General features: G+C 42.6%; 1 protein-coding gene across 1 annotated transcript in view; it reads right to left on the reverse strand.

Moving 5' to 3' along the window:
- Positions 1–4,656: 4,656 nt before the first annotated feature.
- Positions 4,657–20,836, reverse strand: part of TRPC6 (transient receptor potential cation channel subfamily C member 6) — an 88,569-nt gene continuing 72,389 nt past the window's right edge. Inside the window, exons 4-9 of the mRNA XM_064170483.1 lie at positions 20,136–20,400; positions 18,452–18,647; positions 16,212–16,415; positions 10,240–10,323; positions 7,990–8,065; positions 4,657–6,254 (exon numbers count right to left, since the gene is read on the reverse strand). Of these exons, the coding sequence (XP_064026553.1) occupies positions 6,103–6,254; positions 7,990–8,065; positions 10,240–10,323; positions 16,212–16,415; positions 18,452–18,647; positions 20,136–20,400 (977 nt within the window). The 3' untranslated portion in view covers positions 4,657–6,102. The remainder of the gene's footprint in view (positions 6,255–7,989; positions 8,066–10,239; positions 10,324–16,211; positions 16,416–18,451; positions 18,648–20,135; positions 20,401–20,836) is intronic.

The raw sequence follows: 20,836 nt of genomic DNA on the forward strand, positions 1-20,836 counted from the left end.
ATGCTCAGCACAATGTATTAAAGCATGGGATATGAAATTCTCATCACCATAAAGCTCCTGGCTTATCAACAAGGTTTTGGCTGCCCTGTGCAGAGTAAGTTACAGTTTTACTAACATCTGGGGTAGATGCAGCTAATGGGACTTTCATTTATGCCTACCCACAGTTACACTAGGAAGGAAACAATGTAGTGTTTCTTGGAGATAAAAAATCATCCTCATCCATCATCCCTGGAGGATGGGCTGGATTCTTCTGAAGTGAGGTTAGATCCTGCCCTTTTCAATGACTCGACTTACCAGTTGAAGCACTTCCATGCAGATGAGCATTTGTAAAGATTCAGTGCATTGCAGCACTCATTTCTGTCACATCACACACTTTCTCACACTTCATTACAATCACTGCTAACAGCTTCTTTGGAGTAACTGGAGATAAACATTCATTTTTACTACATGACTCACCTGGAATATTAGCTCTTAGTCAGGGACTGGTACTGCAAACTTTGAGTATCTTAGGCTTGCATTATTATTCTCTGATACCTGCTGTCCTCCATGATGTATAAGGCTAATAGTTAGGAATGATTTGCTTTCATGTAGGACAGCAGGAGAAAACACTGGGCAAAGCTTTGTTGATTTGAGGACTTCCTTAATGCATTTTATTCTGTTCAGGATTTCTTAGGGCCTCCTATATCTTTTAGTGAAATATGTTTAAATGAACACAGAGGAGAGTGTCTAAGGAATTCTACTCATTATGCCTCATAGTTCAAGGTTAAGAAATACTCTGGGGAAAAAAAATGTAAAGGCAATACTTCCTCCCAGTAGTTATAGTTTAGATGTTGAAGCTGCTGCTGCAGAATCTGCAAATTACTGAGTTCAAAAAATATTATCAAGATTCAAAGAAACAAGTAGATAGCATGGCTAATTTTTATCTTAATAATTGACAATATTATTAAGATAAATTATTAAGATTATAAAATATAAGATTATAATATAAGATTATTAAGTCTGGAGACTCTTCCTTATCACAGTTATGTCAGTCTTGTCTTATTAGAAACCAGAACTCTACAGAACACAAATTGTAGGTTACCTGCTATGGATATTCCAAAATCTCCAGCATCAGTCACAGTTAGCCACAGTAGGCAAAATACTTGACCTTGAGTTTAGTCAGGCATGAAAAGACCTCTGTTCCTTCTGTGAAACTTCTTTTTTACACTGTGCTAGTGTTTTTAATGTACTAGTGTTGCTAGCACATTAAATACTTTACCGTATTTGTCTTGCAGATCTCTTCCAAGGAATAGCAGTCAGAGGCTCCCCGTGAAGGACCACTGTGCTCACACAATGCATCACAAAGGCATTTTGAGTCTGACACATTTAATTTTTTTATCAGAATAATATATTTGGTATTGTGCTCATCTGAAATACTACATTGCTTGTCACACTACGTTCGGCAATAGACCTCTTCAAATATATTTAACAAACTGTTCCATGAGTAAGAGCTACATAGAAAATTATCTTCATTGAATTAAAAAAATCCATACGTGTTTTCTGCATGAAATACAGTATATACATCACGGTCTTACACTTTTAAAGACAAAATCTGGGCATAAACAAATTCACAGTGTCCGTTTTACCTCTGTAATGAAAGCCTTCGTTTCAGAAGCGCCTGGAGCTCACACTGCGTTAGTGTATATCCTTGCAGCGGGTTTACAGAGACCGTAGGCTTCGTCATCACCTAGTACTAGACTGCAGATACAAACTATACATTACAGTGGCCAGGAAGAATTTTGATTATTGAAAGTGAGCTTTGGCTGCCTTATTACCTCAAGTTCAGAAGAACAGATTTTCCAACAAGACTGTCTGAGATGGCAGATCTGCTTCGAGCAGTATGGCCTCTAATGCGGTCGTTCAAAGGACCTGTAGTAAGTGCTCATTGCATCAGAAAACCAGGCCTGAAACACTCGAGTAGCAAGTCAAAATCAGTGGCCAGTCCTGGCCAGGGATCACCCGTGAGCTGCAAGGCAGTGAAGTTACACCGCTCTGCCCTCCAGCCCGAGATCACCTCAGCTGCCCTCATTTTCCGCACCGGGGCTGACACATGAAGCAGGATCCTTCTGCCAAACACCAGGCAGCTAGGTCGTCCCGGAGCCCACAGTACCCGCTGGTGACCACCACAGCACTTGGTATAGGTGATGAGGAGCACTTTCATGACCTAAGGCAAGTTATGAAATTGCCTAGTCTGTCACTCAGCCTTTTGGGCCTGCACACTGGTTTTTAATCGAATCATAGGATGCTCTGGCTTGGGAGGGACCTCATCTAGTCCCATTCCCTCTGCAGTAAGCAGGGGTATCCTCAACCAGATCAAACCTGCCCTACTGCCTTTGAAAAGCCCACTTCCCTTCTCCTCCCTTAAACGTTTCTAAGCCCTGAGCTCGTTCTGCCTGATGCCCACAGGACACGGACTGTCTCACGCGCTCCGTTTGTGACTGCAATCACAGGCCAGGCAAAAGGCTGAACAGTTCCCCCAAACCATGACAAACATCCTCAGGTCAGCCTGACCTCCACAGTAGCTTCTTTTCTCTCCAAGCAGGACACAGCCCCTTGCCTCCACCTGTTTCCACATGACTTCCAAACTCATTCTAATATACTTTTTTCCCTGAAAATACACAATTACTTCAGTAATCATTGGGTTTTTTTTTAAAGGACTATGAGTAAATTCAGCTAGAAACTAATCTGAGCCCACTAAAAAATAACCTCTGGCCTTAAAGAGACAGGCAGAGACATTTTGATACATTCCACAGTAAGTGAGTTTCACAAAGCTGATTCAAAAGCAGTTACTGACAAGCCTTGTTCCCTAAATGTACAAGGCTTTTACAGGGGTGCTACACAGGTTGATGCCTTGGTCATTTTTCACAGACCTCTCACTAATTTCAACCAAGCTTAAACGGGAGCAAAAATCTTAGGATCATAGGATGTTAGGGGTTGGAAGGGACCCAAAGAGATCATCGAGTCCAACCTCCCTGCTGGAGCAGGACAATCCTACCTAACACAGATCACAGAGGAACACATCCAGACAGGCCTTCAAAGTCTTCAGAGAAGGAGACTCCACGACCTCCCTGGAGAGCCTGCTCCAGTGCTCTGTGACCCTTACAGTAAAGAAGTTCCCCCTTGTGTTGAGGCCAAACCTCTTTTGCTGCAACTTACACCTCTTGCTCCTTGTCCTATCCCAGGGAGCAGTGAGCAGAGCCTGTCCCCCCTCTCCTGGTCAGCCTTCAGATACTTATAAACATTTATCAAATCCCCTCTAAGTCTTCTCTTCTCCAGACTAAAATGTTCCAAGTCTCTCAGCCTCTCCTCATAAGCCATGCCCTCCTGTCCCCTAATCATTCTCGTAGCCCTCTGCTGGACCCTTTCCAGCATATCCCTGTCCCTCTTAAACTGGGGAGCCCAAAACTGAACACAGTATTCAAGATGAGGTCTCACCAGGGCAGAGTAGAGGCAGAGGAGAACCTCCCTTGATCTGCTGGACACACTCCTAATACACCCCAGGATGCCATTGGCCTTCTTGGCCACAAGGGCACATTGCTGTACCATGCTTAATTTGTTATCCACCAGGACCCCCAGGTCCCTCTCCAGAGGACTGCTTTCCAGCATATCACCTCCCAGCCTGTACTGGTGGAGTTTATTGTTCCTTCCCAGATGCAAGACTCTGCTGCTGGTTCCTCTGTGCCCAGCTCTCTGGTCTGTCCAGGTCTCTCTGGGTGGACACACAGCCTGCAGCTGTATCAGCCAAGCCTCGCAGCTTGGTGTCATCAAATCCCCAAATACAGATTTTAACATTCCCTGGAACTGATGATTGTCAGAAGGGAGAAACCCAAATTACTGTAGTGATGGAGGGAAAGGTCTGATGGAATTCAGCCAGCATCTACCTGCAGCTGACTGTCAGAGTGCACTGTCAGCAAGTTTGCTGATAACACCAAGCTGGGTGGAGCGGCTGATACATTGGAGGGTTGTGCTGCCATTCAGAGAGACTTAGACAGGCTGGAGAGCTGGGCAGGGAGAAACTGAATGAAGTTCAGCAAGGGCAAGTGTAGAATCTTGTACCTGGGAAAGATCAACCCCAGGTATCAGGTTGGGGACTGACCTGCTGGAGAGCAGTGAAGGGGAGAGGGACCCAGTGGATGGAAGGTTGATCATGAGCCAGCAATGTGCTTTGGTGGCCAAGAAGGCCAATGCCATTCTAGGGTGTATTAGAAAGGCTGTAGTTAGTAGGTCGAGAGAGGTTCTCTTCCCCCTATACTCTGCCCTGTTGAGGCTGCTTCTGGAATACTGTCCAGTTCTGGGACCCTCTGTTAAAGGACTCCTTGAGGGAGTCCAGTGCAGAGCCACAAAAATTATTAAGGGAGTGGAACATCTTCCTTATGAGGAGAGCCTGAGGGAGCTGGGGCTCTTTAGATTTGAGAAGAGGAGACTGAGAGGTGACTTCGTTAATGTTAATAAGTGTGTAAAGGGAGAGTGCCAAGAGGATGGAGCCAGGCTCTTCTATGTGATGTCTGATGACAGGTCAAGGGGCAACAGGTGGAAGTTGAGGCATAAGAAGTTCCATGTAAACATGAGAAAGACTTTTTTCACTGTGCGGGTGATGGAACCCGGGAACAGGCTGCCCAGGTGGGTTATGGAGTCTCTCTCTCTGGAGATATTCAAAACCTGCCTGAGTGTGTTCCTGTGTGATCTGCTATAGGTGATCCTGCTCTGGCAGGTGGGGTTGGACTGGATAATCTTTTGAGGTCCTTTCCAGCCCCTGGCATTCTGTGATCCTGTGATTCAGAGACTCCTGCACAGATACATTACATGACCAGTAACACAACTGTCAGCCAAACATGGACACTTGTCCAGTTTAAAACAAGAAGACATAAGAAGTATTATTGTGGTTGGCAACGTGGAAACACTGGAAGCTTCTGCTGATGACATGGATTGAAGATTTCTCATTGGAGGAGTCCCAGGGAATACAGCACAAGAGCCAAGCTTTCTCCAGTGGGAAAAAAAGGACATGAGATATAAATCCTTAGACAGTCAGGTTTTGTGAATTTTTGAACAACATGGGTTTGTTTTCTAAGGAGAGGTCTGAACAAAATTTAATGCTTTAAACAGGTTTAAATCTGAAATAGCTTGTACCTGACTTTTTAGTCTCTTCCACATTACAAACCACATTACTGGCTTTGCACTCAGACCTCCACCCTGCAGTTTGGGAGTTTAGTTCGAAACACAAAATCTGGAGAATTTGGGAACTCTGGAACAGATTAAAAATGCAAGGATTAAATATTTTGGATTAAGGATGTCTTCTTCAGGCCTCAGCAATTGCTTTCCAATAAACTTGGTGAAAAATATTTCTTCCTTAATGAGCTAACTCACAAACTCCTGTTGGAACCCAGGTAGCTTTTAGGATAGTTCAGTGAGTCAAGCAGAGAAAACTGTAACACATAGCTCCAAGTATTCTGATGTCTTCCCTCTTCAAAGGAAACATTCAAATAAATATCCTGCACATTTTAAAGAAAGGCAGTTAACTAGCTGGTTTTTGTTGGTTGTTTGGGGGTTTTTTATGTGCTGGGGGGCGTTTGTTGTGGTTTTTTTTTGGGGGGGGAGGGAGGAGTTGTTAGTTGGGAGGGCTTGTAAAGTTGAATGGCTTTTGATATAAATACATGAGAGCCTGGGATTTTTCTCTTGCTTCACTAAAATATATGTAACACTGTCTACAAAAGGAAATTTTCAAAAATAACCAGTTAATATAAGAAAATGTTAGATTTCTGCCTTTCACCTTACATGAATGGGCTTATCAAGCTTCCACTGGAATTCTGAAAGAGGTAAATTGAATATTAAAGTTATCTCAGATTAACTCGTCTTCAGCAGGTAAAGAATAAATAAGTGTTCTTACTCAGGTGGTGTCTCCTTCTGTCTGCAGACTCAGAGGCTGTGCCACTGTGGATTATCAGTAAAGAACTGGAATGATTTAATTTCTGGATCTGCTGTAGAAATGTGAGCTAGACTTAAGAAAAACAGAAGTATGGCTTTAAGTGGGTTGTTAACAATCTATGGCATTTCTTAAACATTAGGTTATCTCTTGCTTTCTTCTTCCTTAGTATCAATTGACAGTTTTTCCCCAAGTTTCCTTATAAGTTCTGCAAGATCTTCAGAATTTTGAGATTTTTCCTCAAGGAGTTCATACCGGAGACTTGAGATGTCCTGTTTAATTTCCTTCAGCTCACCTGTAACAGACATCACAAGATCACATAATTAAGGAATGAAGAAGGGGGAAAAAAAAAAGGTATCTCAGTTATCATGTTTTTTGGGGGGATTTCTTTGTTCCAACAGAAAAAGCAGATGTTCACCCATTTAGCAAGAGTGGCTTAAGGGTAGGAAAATGAAGACGCAGTTCAGGAACTGAACCAATTTAAAGGCAGAAGTATGAGAGATCATATCAGTTCACAATGATTTGTTATATGGATACTGCTGTTCTGCTGCAAGAGAGATCATAGAATGATTCAGGTTGGAAAAGACTTTTAAGACAAAGTCTCAAGTTGTGCCAGGGAAGGTATAGGCCGGATGTTAGGAGGAAGTTCTTCACAGAGAGTGATTTGCCATGGGAATGGGCTGCCCAGGGAGGTGGTGGAGTCACCGTCCCTGGAGGTGTTTAAAAAAAAGGCTGGATGAGGCACTTAGTGCCATGGTCTAGTTGGACTGGATGATATTGGACATCTCTTCCAACCTGGTTGATTCTACAATTCTATGTGCAACTGTTAACACTGACAAGTAAGTGCCACGTTTACATATCTTTTGAACACCTCCAAGGACGGTGACTCAACCACTTCCCTGGGCAGCCTGTTCCAAAGACTGACAACCTAATATCCAACTTAAACTTTCCCCAGTACAGCCTGACTTTGGAGAAGAGATTGGCATCCACTTTGCTACATCTCTTTTCAAGGTTAGTTGTAGAGTGCAACAAGGTCTCCCAGCAGCCTCCTTTTCTTCAAGGTAAACAACCCCAGTGCCCTCAGCCACTCCTCATAAGACTTCTCCAGACACTCCAACAGTTTTGTTGCTATTTGGACACACTCCAGTACTTCAATGTCTTTGGTGTAGTGAGAGCCCCCAAACTGGACACTATTCCAAGGTGCAGCCTCACAAGTGCAATACAAGGGAGTAATCGCTTCCCAACTGCTGCTTGTCATGCAATTTGACACAAGCCAGGATTCTGTTTGCCTTCTTAGCCTCTTGGGCACACAGCCAGCTTATATTTAACAGGCTGCTGGTCAACACTCCCAGGTCCTTTTCTGCAGATCATGCAGATCAGGGGTGTCTGAGTCCTCCTGGCCAGCAAAAAGACCTCTTACTGTCTATAAGAGAGCAGTCCTCTCCTGTCCCTGCAACACAGTCTTGCCAGCATCAAAACATTTCTATGAAATGCATTCATTAGCTGTTTTCATCTTTAAAAATTACACCAAAAAACAAATCAAGCAAAAAAAAGACCCCAAAACCATAAACCCCCACCAAAACCAAACCAACCAAACAACAAAACCCAACACCATCACAAACAAAACCAAACAGAAAACCCCAACAAACCCAAACGGTTGAAGCACGTGTATTTCCATGTATGAATCTCAAATGAGAGCATACATCCACTCAAGCCAAAATTCATCCAGGAGTACCCCAAACCAGCTGTGGCACTAAGTGCAGCCTCACCATAGGAGACAAATGAGCACTGCTAGAAGCAGCAACACTTTTCAGAAGGAGGCATCAGAACAGTGGTATTTTCAGCTGGGGGAGAAGCAGCAGAAAGCCACATCTCAAACTGAAATTCATGTTAATTTTCTGTCTTGTGCTTTCGAACTTGTCAAATGGGTTATTATGGAAACATATTTCAAGTGGCATATGTAACCACATTCATTACTTTATTTTGATTCTCTGAATAGAAATGGACATAAAATTCATCAACACACTCACCTTCATTGACTTCATCACTTTCCTTATCTATCTGAGCTTTCAGTACATATCTTTTAATGAGGCGCTTCATTATTTTCTGCAGAAAAGAAAGGTAAGAGGAGTCTTCTTAGTTGGAATTGGACATTTCAGAGCATGAGCTCTGTTACCTTCTGTTGCATTCAGACATTTTAGCATAGGGCTTACTAGGTTAAAGGAATGTAATGTCAAAATCTCTACTTTCATCTACAGTGGATATTCAAACTTTATGACTCTCTGCATACATCTACATGAAATTTAGAAAACTAAATATGTCTTAGGAACGTTATCATTCAAAAAGATCAGCCTAGCACTGGAGTTTATGGGTATGATTAATGCAGGTACAGCTTTGATCTCGACATAGGTGAAATCATAGAATCAACCAGGTTGGAAGAGACCTCCAAGATCATCCAGTCTAACCTAGCACCCAGCCCTAGCCAGTCAACTAGACCAGGGCACTGAGTGCCTCAGCCAGGCTTTTCTTGAACACCTCCAGGGACGGTGACTCCACCACCTCCCTGGGCAGCCCATTCCAACGCCAATCACTCTTCTCTGGCAACAACTTCCTCCTAACATCCAGCCTATACTTCCCCCAGCACAACTTGAGACTGTGTCCCCTTGTTCTATTGCTGGTTGCCTGGCAGAAGAGGCCAACCCCCACCTGGCTACAACCTCCCTTCAGGTAGTTGTAGGCAGCAATGAGGTCACCCCTGAGCCTCCTCTTCTCCAGGCTAAACAATCCCAGCTCCCTCAGCCTCTCCTCATAGGATTTGTGTTCCAGGCCCCTCACCAGCTTTGTTGCCCTTCTCTGGACATGTTCCAGCACCTCAACATCTCTCTTGAATTGAGGGGCCCAGAACTGGACACAGTACTCAAGGTGTGGCCTGACCAGTGCTGAGTACAGGGGAAGAATCACCTCCCTTGTCCTACTGGCCACACTGTTCCTGATGCAGGTCAGGATGCCATTGGCTCTCTTGGCCACCTGGGCACACTGCTGCCTCATCTTCAGCCTACTATCTATCAGTACCCCCAGGTCCCTTTCCTCCTGGCTGTTTTCCAGCCACTCTGTCCCCAGCCTGTAGTGCTGCTTGGGGTTGTTGTAGCCAAAGTGTAGAACCCTGCACTTGACCTTGTTAGATGTCATCCCATTGGCCTCTGCCCACCTATCCAGCCTGTCCAGGTCCCTCTACAGGGCTCTCCTACCTTCCAACAGATCAACACCTGCTCCTAGCTAGGTGTCATCTGCAAACTTACTGATGCTGGACTCAATCCCCTCATCCAGATCATCAATATAGATATTGAACAGGACTGGGCCCAGCACTGATCCTTGGGGAGCACCACTAGTGACAGCTGCCAACTGGATGTGGCACCATTCACCACCACTCTCTGGGATCTGCCATCCAGCCAGTTCTTGATCCATCACAGTGAATCTGTCCAAACCATGATCTAGTCTTTATTGCTTACCATCAGTTGATACTGCTAATTGCCAAACCTTTTTTGCCATCAGTTTATTTTAATCTTATATCATATTTGACCATATTTATATTACACTTGCATAGTAAGAGTGACGTAAGCCTGCCCAAGGGGAAAAGCTGTCTTCTGTCTTATGGTTAAAAAAAGATATACTTGTGTTCTGTACCCTTTTGCATTCAGAAGGTCTTGCTTTATTCCCCAGGCAGCTCTTGCTTCTTTCTTTCCACCTGTGCTGCAATATTAAAGGAAGGAAAGGCGCAGCCTCTGAGTGATCTAGCTGAACTGTAGGTGGATAATGCTGGATCTCTTTACACTGAACTGCACTGAGGCTCACTGAAGTTGCTCAGGAGGCAAAGAATAAACTGGCTGTACTGACAGCATAAAGATTGAAAGATACTTGCAGTGCATCGGTTATTAGTTTATAGAGATGTGGTACAGTAAACTCATATGGTTCAGCAGATGGAACAGGAAGAGTTTGGGTTTCTTTTTGGTTTTCTTAATTTGCACTGTGCAACTAAACTAAAACATTTTTTTCAAGCACTTTAAAATGCCATACTATAAGGGCAGCATTTAAGATACAAGGAGAGAAAGGAACACTCTCGGACTGCATTGCAAACACCTAAATCCCTGCATTTATTTTTGATATATACAAGGTCTGTTGATTTATTCATGCTCTTTAACATAAATTCAAATCTGCCATCACACTGTTAGCCTGCCAGTTCTACTAATTCTTGATTTTGTTTTAAAATAAACTGGTTTTACCTGGTATTGCCTTGGAGGATTGTTTAAACTGTTTAAGTGGATTTCATCTGAGCTTCTTATACTTGATTGCTTCCTTTGACCAAGCTGAAATGAAAACATTAATTATAGTACAAAATAAATAGAAGAACAATATGGTTAAATTACCTCATGCATGTATCATGTGACAGAATATTAACTGTTATGCTCAATTTGGGGAGTATTAAATTACTGTGGTAAAGCCCTTGCACCTGAGCAGAATTTAATTGCAAGTTGAAACAAACCCTTTCAAACTGTGATGGAGGATAATGAGAGCTAAGAGGTTTTCTTCCATTGCTTCTCATCTGCTCCTAACATACCCAACAGACCAGAGAAGAGCAACCACCACTTTCCCTTTCTTGATAGATGCACGGAAGAGGGATCTACATCAGGAGTGAGGCAGCACAGCTTTGTTGGTGATAGATGAAGGAGAGTCAGGGCAGAGTGTGGGAGAGGTAAAAGAGTGAGGAGGCAGCATGAACCCTTTACTTTCTTTCATAGCACTTGCCTGTAGCTACTATAACCTCTGCTACCACAAAATACACAACGACTTTGCTTCTCCCCTCACTTGCACTAACAGGTGAATGTAACCTGTTATACAGCTTATGCCAGGGACCAAAGAATTACCAGCTGACATTTCTGAATCATACTACATGTGCTGAAAGGAAGGGGCATCATTCCCCAGTGAAACACCATGGATGCAATTCGCAGGCTTCATTACTGATTTACATCTTCGAGAAGGGCTAGAGTATCACAGAGTGGTGAACTGAGGCTCAAGCTGAAGGAGGCTGCTGTAAGAGTAGACAAATGTCAAAGCAAAAGGAATGATAATTAATTTAGATTAATCATGTGGCCAGATCAGTGGGTAGTAGTGCAAGACACAAAAACTGAAATAACAATCATTATTGATCTAGATTAGTGTGACTTGCTAAAAAAGTCACTTCTCTCTCTTCTAAAGCATGGGGCTATTAGTGCAATGTCTTAGATCCGGTGGGACTGTGTTGTAATTCTACTGAAGTTCTCCATGCGAAGTTCTTATGTGTGTCTTAATCATAGAATCAACCAGGTTGGAAGAGACTTCCAAGATCATCCAGTCCAACCTAGCACCCAGCCCTATCCAGACCATGGCACTAAGTGCCTCATCCACTCTTTTCTTGAACATCTCCAGGGACGGTGACTCCACCCCCTCCCTGGGCAGCCCATTCCAATGCCAATCACTCTCTCTGCCAAGAACTTCCTCCTAACATCCAGCCTATACTTTCCCCGGCACAACTTGAGACTGTGTCCCCTTGTTCTGTTGCTGGTTGCCTGGCAGAAGAGTCCAACCCCCACCTGGCTACATCCTCCCTTCAGGTAGTTGTAGACAGCAATGAGGTCACCCCTGAGCCTCCTCTTCTCCAGGCATTGAACACCTACAGATAAGCAAACTGGGGCAATTTGAAGCCTGGAGTGACATGTGGGATATGATAGGATACAGCTTAATAGGGGGGAAAGAAGGGGGGCACTTGGTGCCGTGGTCTGGTTGGCTGGATGGGGCTGGTGGATGGGTTGGACTGATCTTGGAGGTCTCTTCCAGCCTGGTTGATTCTATGATTCTATGAACAACATGTCACATATCAAGGGAGCCCACAACATGATGTTAATGAAAGCTAAAGCCTTCAGGAGCTATTATTTCCTGCAGTGGAAGTCATTTTAACTAATTGAGGTGTAACAAAGACTTCCCATGGTTGTACGTCAGTAATAAATGGAAGTAGAAATATGGAGTATGTGATAAATATTCACCAGATGTCAATTAGAAAATGGTAAAAACATCACAGCAGTGAGCTTTACAGGGGTTTCATTCTGCCATACATGTCCTAAAACAAAAGCTCAAACAAAAAAACCCTGGGAATTGCAGAGATGTAAAAAAGCTGAATGAGGCACCAGATTCAGTTGTTTAGCCATCAATGAGGGCATTAATTAAAATTTTCCAGTTTTCCTTCAGTTCTCAGTTCTGCTGCAGAGATTCCTCCCTAAAAGGCTGCTGGCTTTCTAGAATTCTAACAGCTTCTATCCACCTGAAGAGTAATGCAAGGGAATCTTCAAGAATCTGCAAACAGGGAATAATTGACACATGACTGTGTAATCACTGTGCCTTCCAGGATTTCAGAACTATTAATACTTTCTGGAGCCTCACTTTTACTGCTTTTTCATCTCCTGGTTTCCTAATACAATTGAAAAGAAAAAAAAAAAGTAAGGAAAATTAGATGAAGACTACACTTCCTCTGCAGTGGCAGAAGAAGTTGCCCTGGCCAGAGCTGCTCTAGGAAGTGAGTTTGGGCTTCAGTTCATTTTCCAGCCCTTCTGGATCTCTGACTTTTTCTGCAGCTGTGATACAATTCACGAATTTTGAGTATTGTGCTTGGTTTTGGGCACCACATTACAAGAAGGATGTGGAGGTGCTGGAGCGAGTGCAGAGGTGGGCAACGAAGCTGGGGAAGGGCCTGGAGAATAAATCTCAGGAAGAGTGACGGAGGGAGCTGGGGATGTTTAGTTTGGAAAAGAAGATGCTATGGGGAGACCTAATTGATGTCTACAGCTACCTGAAGAGACATTGCAGGGAGGCCGTTGATGGTCTCTTCTCACAGGCAAATAGTGATAGAGCAAGAGGGAATGACCTCAAGCTGTGACTGAGTAGGTTTAGATTGGACATCAGGAAACATTTTATTCACAGCAAGAATAGTCAGATATTGGAATGGGCTGCCCAGGGAGGTGGTTAAGTCACCTCCTCTGGATGTGTTGAGGATATGGTTTAAGGGTGAACTTTGTAGAGTAGGGATAATGGTTGGACTTGGTGATCCTGGGGGTCTTTTGCAACTGGAGTGTTTCTGTGTAATTCTGTGATGATCCTGTTACTTACCATCTTACATATAATGTAATACACTTTTAAGTGTATTATTTATTTCAGATGTGCTCTGGCTATCAATTTCAAATTTATTTTAGACTGGTTCACTTCAAAAGTTAGTCCAAAGCAAGTAAAAACTGATTTTCAATTGAAATAGCAAAATTGGTAATATGTGGTGAAATTAGCTAAGTGGACACTGCAATCTTATAAAACCAGACACTGTAACATCTTTATCTGACCTTTGACACTCCACCACTCTCCATTTTCTTAACAGAATAATGTACTTTTAATTAACTGCAGGCCACCTTGCAGGATTGGCAGGTAAATCAAAAAGAATGTAAGTTCATCTCATGTGCAGCAATCGCAGGACAGAACATCTGTTGTGCATTGCTGAACGACCACTTGGTGGCAGAGATTGCCAAGATTTCGTTATCATTTCAGGTTTTACACATTTTTCTTTAATTCTCTTCTATGTTTTGTATTTGGTTTGGGGGTTTTGTGTGTTTGATTTTTGTTTTGTTTTTTTTTTCCCCCTCTCACTAAAATTATTACTGAATGCAGCCTGTCACATTAATGACTGAACTAGAAAACTAGATTTTAAATTCATATTGACAATATTCACATAGATAACCAGAGGAAAAAAATAGTAACTTAAATAAAACAATCATATTGACCATAGCAAAAGAAGAGTTGTGTGAGAGAAGAAACACAGCATACATGGGTCACTGCTCTTAGAAAACACCTTCTTCTTTGCTTCTCATTTCATCATTCCCTAGTATTACTTAAAATTCAGAGCAGTCAGAATAGTAATCGCAGAACTTTAGAGGTTGGATGTGACCTCCAGAGATCATTGAATCAGACCTCCCTGCCAAGCAGGATCCCCTAAGGTAGTTCACACAGGAATGCATCCAGGTGAGTTTTGAAAGTCTCCAGAGAAGGAGACTCCACAGCCTCTCTGGGCAGCCTGTTCCAGTGCTCTGTCACCTCCACTGTAAAGAAATTTCTCTTGATGTTGAGGTGAAACCCTCTATGTTTCAGTTTGTAGCTGTTGCTCCTTAAATTATTGTTGTGCACCACCAAAAAGAGATTGCCTCATCCACTTGACAGCTACCCTTCATATATATGTGTGCCCATTGATCAGATTCCCTCTCAGTCTTCTCTTCTCCAGACCAAACAGCCCCAGGTTTCTCAGTCTCTCTTTGTTGAGGAGACTCTGAAGTCCCCCAGTCATCCTTGTAGCTCTTTGCTGCTATGACTATAGCTGGTTTGTATCATTTTTGAAAAGAACAATAAAACTCCCAGCTTCTTTCCTTAGGGTATAAGAATGAGGTTTTTAAGAGTATCTGTTCTATGGGGACATAAAATTTTTGAAGTCATCAAAAATAAGCATCTACTAATTCACTTAATTCACTTAATTACTTTTCAAAATCATAAATTAAGTGAATTAGGAAAAAATTCCTTTGATTTGTTGTTTATCACCATCACTCAATGTGAAACTTAGAAGCTTCTCCTTAAAAGTAATGACTTTTCAGTAATGATTTTATCACTCCTTGAAGTCCTGAAATCAAATTGCATCGAGCAACTTGATGAAAACTTTTACAAATGCTGGAGTCATAAAATACTTGAGCAAAAGCAGTAACACCTCGGTTGGATCTTATATGCATTAGAATTAGACTTCTTTACGTTCTTCCACATCAAATTTCCATACATGACACCTTTGCTTTTGCCACAATGATAAACCTGCAATTTCTTTTTCATGTGTGTGAAAGTTACCATACGCTCACCTTTCTACTCACTACATTTCATCAGTTGTCCTGCAACGCTCTTCTTCCCTTACTTGTTAAAATACTGCTGCTCTTTAGCTAACCTCATGTGCTATGCCATGTTTTTCAAATCACTTTATTTGACTCATCCCAAGACATTGCAGGAAAAACAGGCCACTAGAAATGCTTTTACTATGACCACATCCAATTGCAAATCTATGAAAAGAAAAATCTGTTTCACCACCTGGATGGCCTTCTGAGATAAAATGAGGGGAGAGATGACAATGTCGTCCACCTTGACTTTAGCAAGGGTTTTGTATGTGTATCCTGCAATACTCTTATACTAACATTAGGATGTTACTGTCTGGATATCTGGATGGTTAGACAATTAGATAGACAAGATCGTGATTGGATCACTGTGCTTAGAAGGTAGTACTGGGGCCTTGTCCTGGAACTTGTCCTTTTAAACCTCCTTATCAAAGACTAGATGCCAAATTTGAGGTGAAACAGTTGATACTGAGGGCAGCAATGTCATCCTGGAGGATAGAGCTGACAGGAACCCTGTGAATTTCAATAAGGACACATGGGAAGGAATAACTCTGTCAACCACATAGGCTGGGGACTAACTCGCTGAGGAGCAGCTCTGAAGAAAAGGACCTGGGGAACTGGATGGACAGTGAGGGAGATGTTAAAAAACTGCAGCAAGTTTTGTGGAAGATCATAAAGATGTTTAGGGCTGAACACTTGCCCTGTGAAGAGACACTGAGGTGATATGTGCTGGTTCAGCCTGAAGCAGAGACAACATCAGGCATACCTAACAGCAACCTCCATTGCATACAAGAAGGCCACTGAAGAAATAGAGCTGGACTCTTCAAAGCACTGCAGGACAGGAGAATGAGAGAAAATGATCAAATTCAAGTGAGAAGTAGAAGTGACAAGAATGACAGTCAGGCACTGTCACATGCTGCACAGAGAGGTTGTGTGGTCTCCATCCTTTGAGGTTCTAAAGACCTGACTGGATGTAGCCCTGAGCAATCTGTTCTGACCTCAACATCAACCCTACTGTGAGCAGGAGGTTGGACCACAGACCTCTTGAAGTCCCTCCTGTTCTGAATTCTGTGACAAGAAACAGTCAGAACCATAAATTTACAGTGCTGTTTTTTAACTGACTACAAATGTACACAAATATTTATACTAAAAACACAGAAAGTTTCAGCCTGTACACAGTGACTGACTTCAGTATGGATTACTTTGGGAGCTCATGAGAAAAACAGGTCAGCAACAAAATTACCAGTCAGTATACACATTACCTTGTTCATCTCTGCATCCTCCTGGAAGCTTTTCTTTTGGCACAGAAATGGTTTAAAAATACATTTTTTGATTCTGAGTAGGAGATACAGCAAAGATTTTGGGCTTGGCACTAAGTTGAAGGGTACTGGAAGAGTTCTCCCTTCTTCAAAGTAAGAAAACCAAAGTTTAGCCCTTGCAAATTTCCATTCTACATCAGCATCATCCTGTAAAATAGAAACATGGTTGCTAACACCTGGTTAATATCACCATGAATAGTGAAGATGCTCTAGCTAAACTTTTTGTGTGTTGTGAATGTAATTGGATGAAGTTAATCTCAAACAGATCAAGAACATGCTTATAACCTCTGGAAACCAAATTTCAGTGAATGATGTTGTCCTTATTAATCTATTTAAAATCATGCAATTACAGAAGAACAAAGTGGATTTGATTTAAACATCATCAGTCCAGAGTGGGTACTAATACTTTGCAATACAAGATCACACTATCAGACTTCTTTGTAAGCACACTGGTAAGAATGAAAGCCCTAACTCAAAAGCACAGAATACCATGCCCAAATTAAAGGTTCATGGCAACACCCAAATTCATCCATTAGGGCTTGACCAAGTAGCCACACTGTCACGTTTAGTAAAAATAAAGGAAAAATCCTGTGTTAATATAACCAAAGTGTACAACTCTCAGTGAGATTATGAGCTGTGATTTCCTATTAATCTCTTCTGTAGCAATTAGGGTTTTGGGTTTGTGAAGAAGATATAGTACCAGACTCTTACACTAAAATCCTATTCTCTTTCTAGAAACATGACATTAAGTGAGATTAGGTGACCTAAGTTCTTCCCCCTGATGGAATACATAATTCAATCAGGTATGCTAGCATCACCATGGTTTGTGCTTAACATCCATGACAGCCTTTATTCTTCCCCATAGAGCTCAGGAGCATTTTCTTACCACGAGTTATCATCTTCAAGGACATGACTCATTACTGTAGCAATAGTGCTGAGTTTTCAGAAAGTGTTTCCATCTAGTCACCATATTTTTGGGTAAGAGCCTGGGTTTCACTGCACTGGACTGGATAGTTCACTTGTTCTGTGGCCACCTGAATCAGAAACAATCTGAACCTCCCTAGAGACTGTGTTTCCCTTGCTCAAGCTGGCCAACATTATGGCAGCATACAAGAGCCCAGAACCTGGGACCAGACAGGTATCAAACCTGAGTCTGATGCTTTGTGGCAAGGGAGTCATATGGGAAAGGCTGGGATGGCCTAGCTCTTGGAGATCTGCTTCCATTTTTTCTAAATGATTTAGCCCCCTGTTTTCCATTGCATACAAAAATAATGCTGATTTTCATTAGCTCTGCCTATTGCTTTGTCAAGAAAAAAATTGTTCATTGCAGAGGACTAAAGCAAGAGTTAAGTAAAAGAAGAAAAAGCATGCTATAGACTTGTTTGCAACATCAAGGTATAAGAATAAGAGCATCCTTGCAGCAAGATATACATATAATACAAATCAGTAATACAAATAAGGTGAATGAAAGATTCATGAAGCCACATAACATGGTCCATCCTCTTCAGGAAGGCAGTCCAATAGCAGTTTTTTAGTTCAGTCTAATTCTTACTATTGCAAACTCATGCAGCTGGACAATTTCCAGGCATTTTATAATAAAAGTGTTCAGTAGAACTAATATCTTCTCCTAACATATTCCAAAAGCCTATGTACAACTTTTCTAAAATGTTGGGGTTTGAGCAGTACTGAAGAGAAAAGAACAGGCTGAGTAACTGAACAGGCTTTAGTCATTCTGATAAGGAGGCACAGCTGCAGAAAAGTGGCCTTGGGAGGCTGGCAGAAAGCTGCTATCTGTAGCTGAGCTGCGTGAGAGGGTAGGCTGCTCAGCCCTGGGAACAAGCAATGTTGTGGCTAAGTTGCTGCAAAGGGGGATTAAGGGGGGTGGTTGGTCAGGTCTGCCTCTGTGCGTGTGGACAGCCCATCTCTGCCTATGAAAGCCTACCCCTGTACACGCCCCTGTAGTGAACTCCACTCTATAGGTATCAAGCTTAGCTTCAATAAACGGATTGACCTTTATGCATCACACTGGTGCAAGCCCGGTGTCTCTCCCTCTCCCACACGGCCTAGACGAGAGGCCAACGCAACACTTAAGATGTCAACAACAACAAAAAAAAATCCAGGAGATTGAACAATCACCTATAGCTGTAAATGCAGTGATATTTCATAATAAATGGAGGGTTTACCTCTATTTCCTGGAATGAACTGTTGATCATTGCAATAAGCATGTTCAATAAGACAATGACCATGGTAACATTATAGACTCCATAAAGGACATAACCAATATTTTCAATAAATTTGTGTTTATAATTGATGACCACTGATTTAACTTCTGAGAGTCCAAAGATAGCCCAGAACAAGGTCTTGAAACTTTCTTCAACACTAAAAAGAGAAATTGAACATGCATCTGTTACTGTATATTCACTATATTCTTACTGTATAAATTCACAGTTACCAGGTTTACACAATATACAGACTTTTCCATTATCATTATCACAGGATCACAGGATGTGAGGGGTTGGAAGGGATCTCCAGAGACCATGGAGTCCAACCTCCCTGCCAGAGCAGGACCATACAATCTAGCTCAGGTCACACAGGAACGCATCCAAGCAGGTCTTGAAAGTCTCCAGAGAAGGAGATTCCACAACCTCTCTGGGCACTCTGTTCCAATGCTCTGTGACCCTTACAGTAAAGAAGTTCTTCCTCATGTTGAGGTGGAACTTTCTGTGCTGTAGTTTACATCCACTGCCCCTTCTCCTATCACAGGGCACAAGTGAGAAGAGTCTGCCCTCTCCCTCATGACACCCATCTCTCATATATTTATATACATTTATTAGATGCCCTCTCAGTCTTCTCCTCTCCAGACTAAAAAGCCCCAGGTCTTTCAGCCTTTCCTTATAAGGCACATGCTCCAGACTCTTAAACAATCCTTGTAGCCCTCTGCTGGACTCTCTCAAGTAGATCCCTGTCCCTCTTGAACTGAGGAGTCCAGAATTAGATGCAGTATTCCAGGCTGGGCCTCACTAGGGCAGAGTAGAGGAGGAGGAGAACCTCCCTTGATCTGCTGGACACATTTCTTAATGCACCCCAGGATGCCATTGGCCTTCTTGACCACAAGGGCACATTGCTGTCCCATGGATAGCTTGCTGTCCACCAAACTCCCAGGTCCTTCTCCACAGGGCTGCTTTCAAGCATATCACCTCTCCACTTGTACTGGTGCAATTTAGTATTCCTTCTGATGCAGGAGTCTGCACTTCTTGTTGAACCTCATTAGGTTCCCCTGTGCCCAGCTCTCCAGTCTGTCCAAGTCTCGCTGAATGGCCACACGGCCTTCAGGTGTTTCAGCCAACCCTCCCACTTTCGTATTGCCAGCAAAGTTGCTGAGAAGGCCCTGCCCCCTCATCAATGTCACTGATAAAGGTGTTGAACAGGACTGGACCCAGCACTGATCATTGGGGGACTCCCCTAGTTACAGGTCTCCAGCTGGACTTGGCCCTGTTGACCACCACTCTTTGTACCCTCTTGTGTAAGCAGTTCCTAATCCATCTCACTGTCTGCTCTTCTATCCCATACTTCTTGAGCTTACTCATGAGGATGTTATGGAAGACAGTGCCAAAGGCCTTGCTAAGGTCAAGGTAGACTACATCCACTGGTCTTCCTGCATCTACCCATTCAGAGCTCATTTTTTGATTTAGTATACCTCCTTAAGCACCAGAAGAAGACCCAAAATTACTACTTAATCTAAAAAGAAAAAAAAAAATCTCATGAGATGCAAACCCTTTAAAACAAATTGGTAAACTTAATACATGCATAGCAAGCACTCCATACAAGTAGCCTCAACTGTTGCAGTTTAATTAGTGTGGTACTTACGTTGTGAATGCTTCATTTTGTTTTGCACCCAGATAGTAGGAATAGAGATTAAACATGCCTATCATGAAAGCCACAAACACCATGATAAATATCACCATAAACTTGAAGATGTCTTTCACAGTTCTGCCAAGTGATATCTGCAGTGGTCCAAAGCTTTCATTAGCTGGTAGGATGTAGGCAATTCTGGAGAAGCTTAATACTACTGCAATTGCATACAGGCCTTCAGATATAATCTGAGGATCAGATGGATCCCAGTTTATTCTGGCTAGAAAGAAAATATGAGAATTTCTGTCAGTATTTTGAGATATTTTTACAGGTTAATGGCAGGTCTTCCTGAGACAGTGGCTGGAGGTGAAGGAAAAAACCTCTAAGCAACTCAAATATCATTTAGTCAGGTGTTTAGCCAATGGAATTGAGACACAGTATTAAGACCATTCCACAGCTCCATTGACTGTACTGATTTGATCTCCATTGATTTAAAAGGTATCACAGTATCACCAAGGTTTCAAGAGACCTCACAGATCATCAAGTCCAACCCTTTACCACAGAGCTCAAGGCTAGATCATGGCACCAAGTGCTACGTACAATCTTGCCTTGAACAGCCCCAGGGATGGCGACTCCACCACCTCCCCAGGTGTGGGAGGTGGTGGTCCATGATCATGGAGGCAACCTTGGGGAAGCTGAATCCCAGGTGATGACAA

The sequence above is a fragment of the Pogoniulus pusillus genome, chromosome 3, assembly GCF_015220805.1.
Source record: "Pogoniulus pusillus isolate bPogPus1 chromosome 3, bPogPus1.pri, whole genome shotgun sequence".
Classification (NCBI taxonomy): domain Eukaryota; kingdom Metazoa; phylum Chordata; class Aves; order Piciformes; family Lybiidae; genus Pogoniulus; species Pogoniulus pusillus.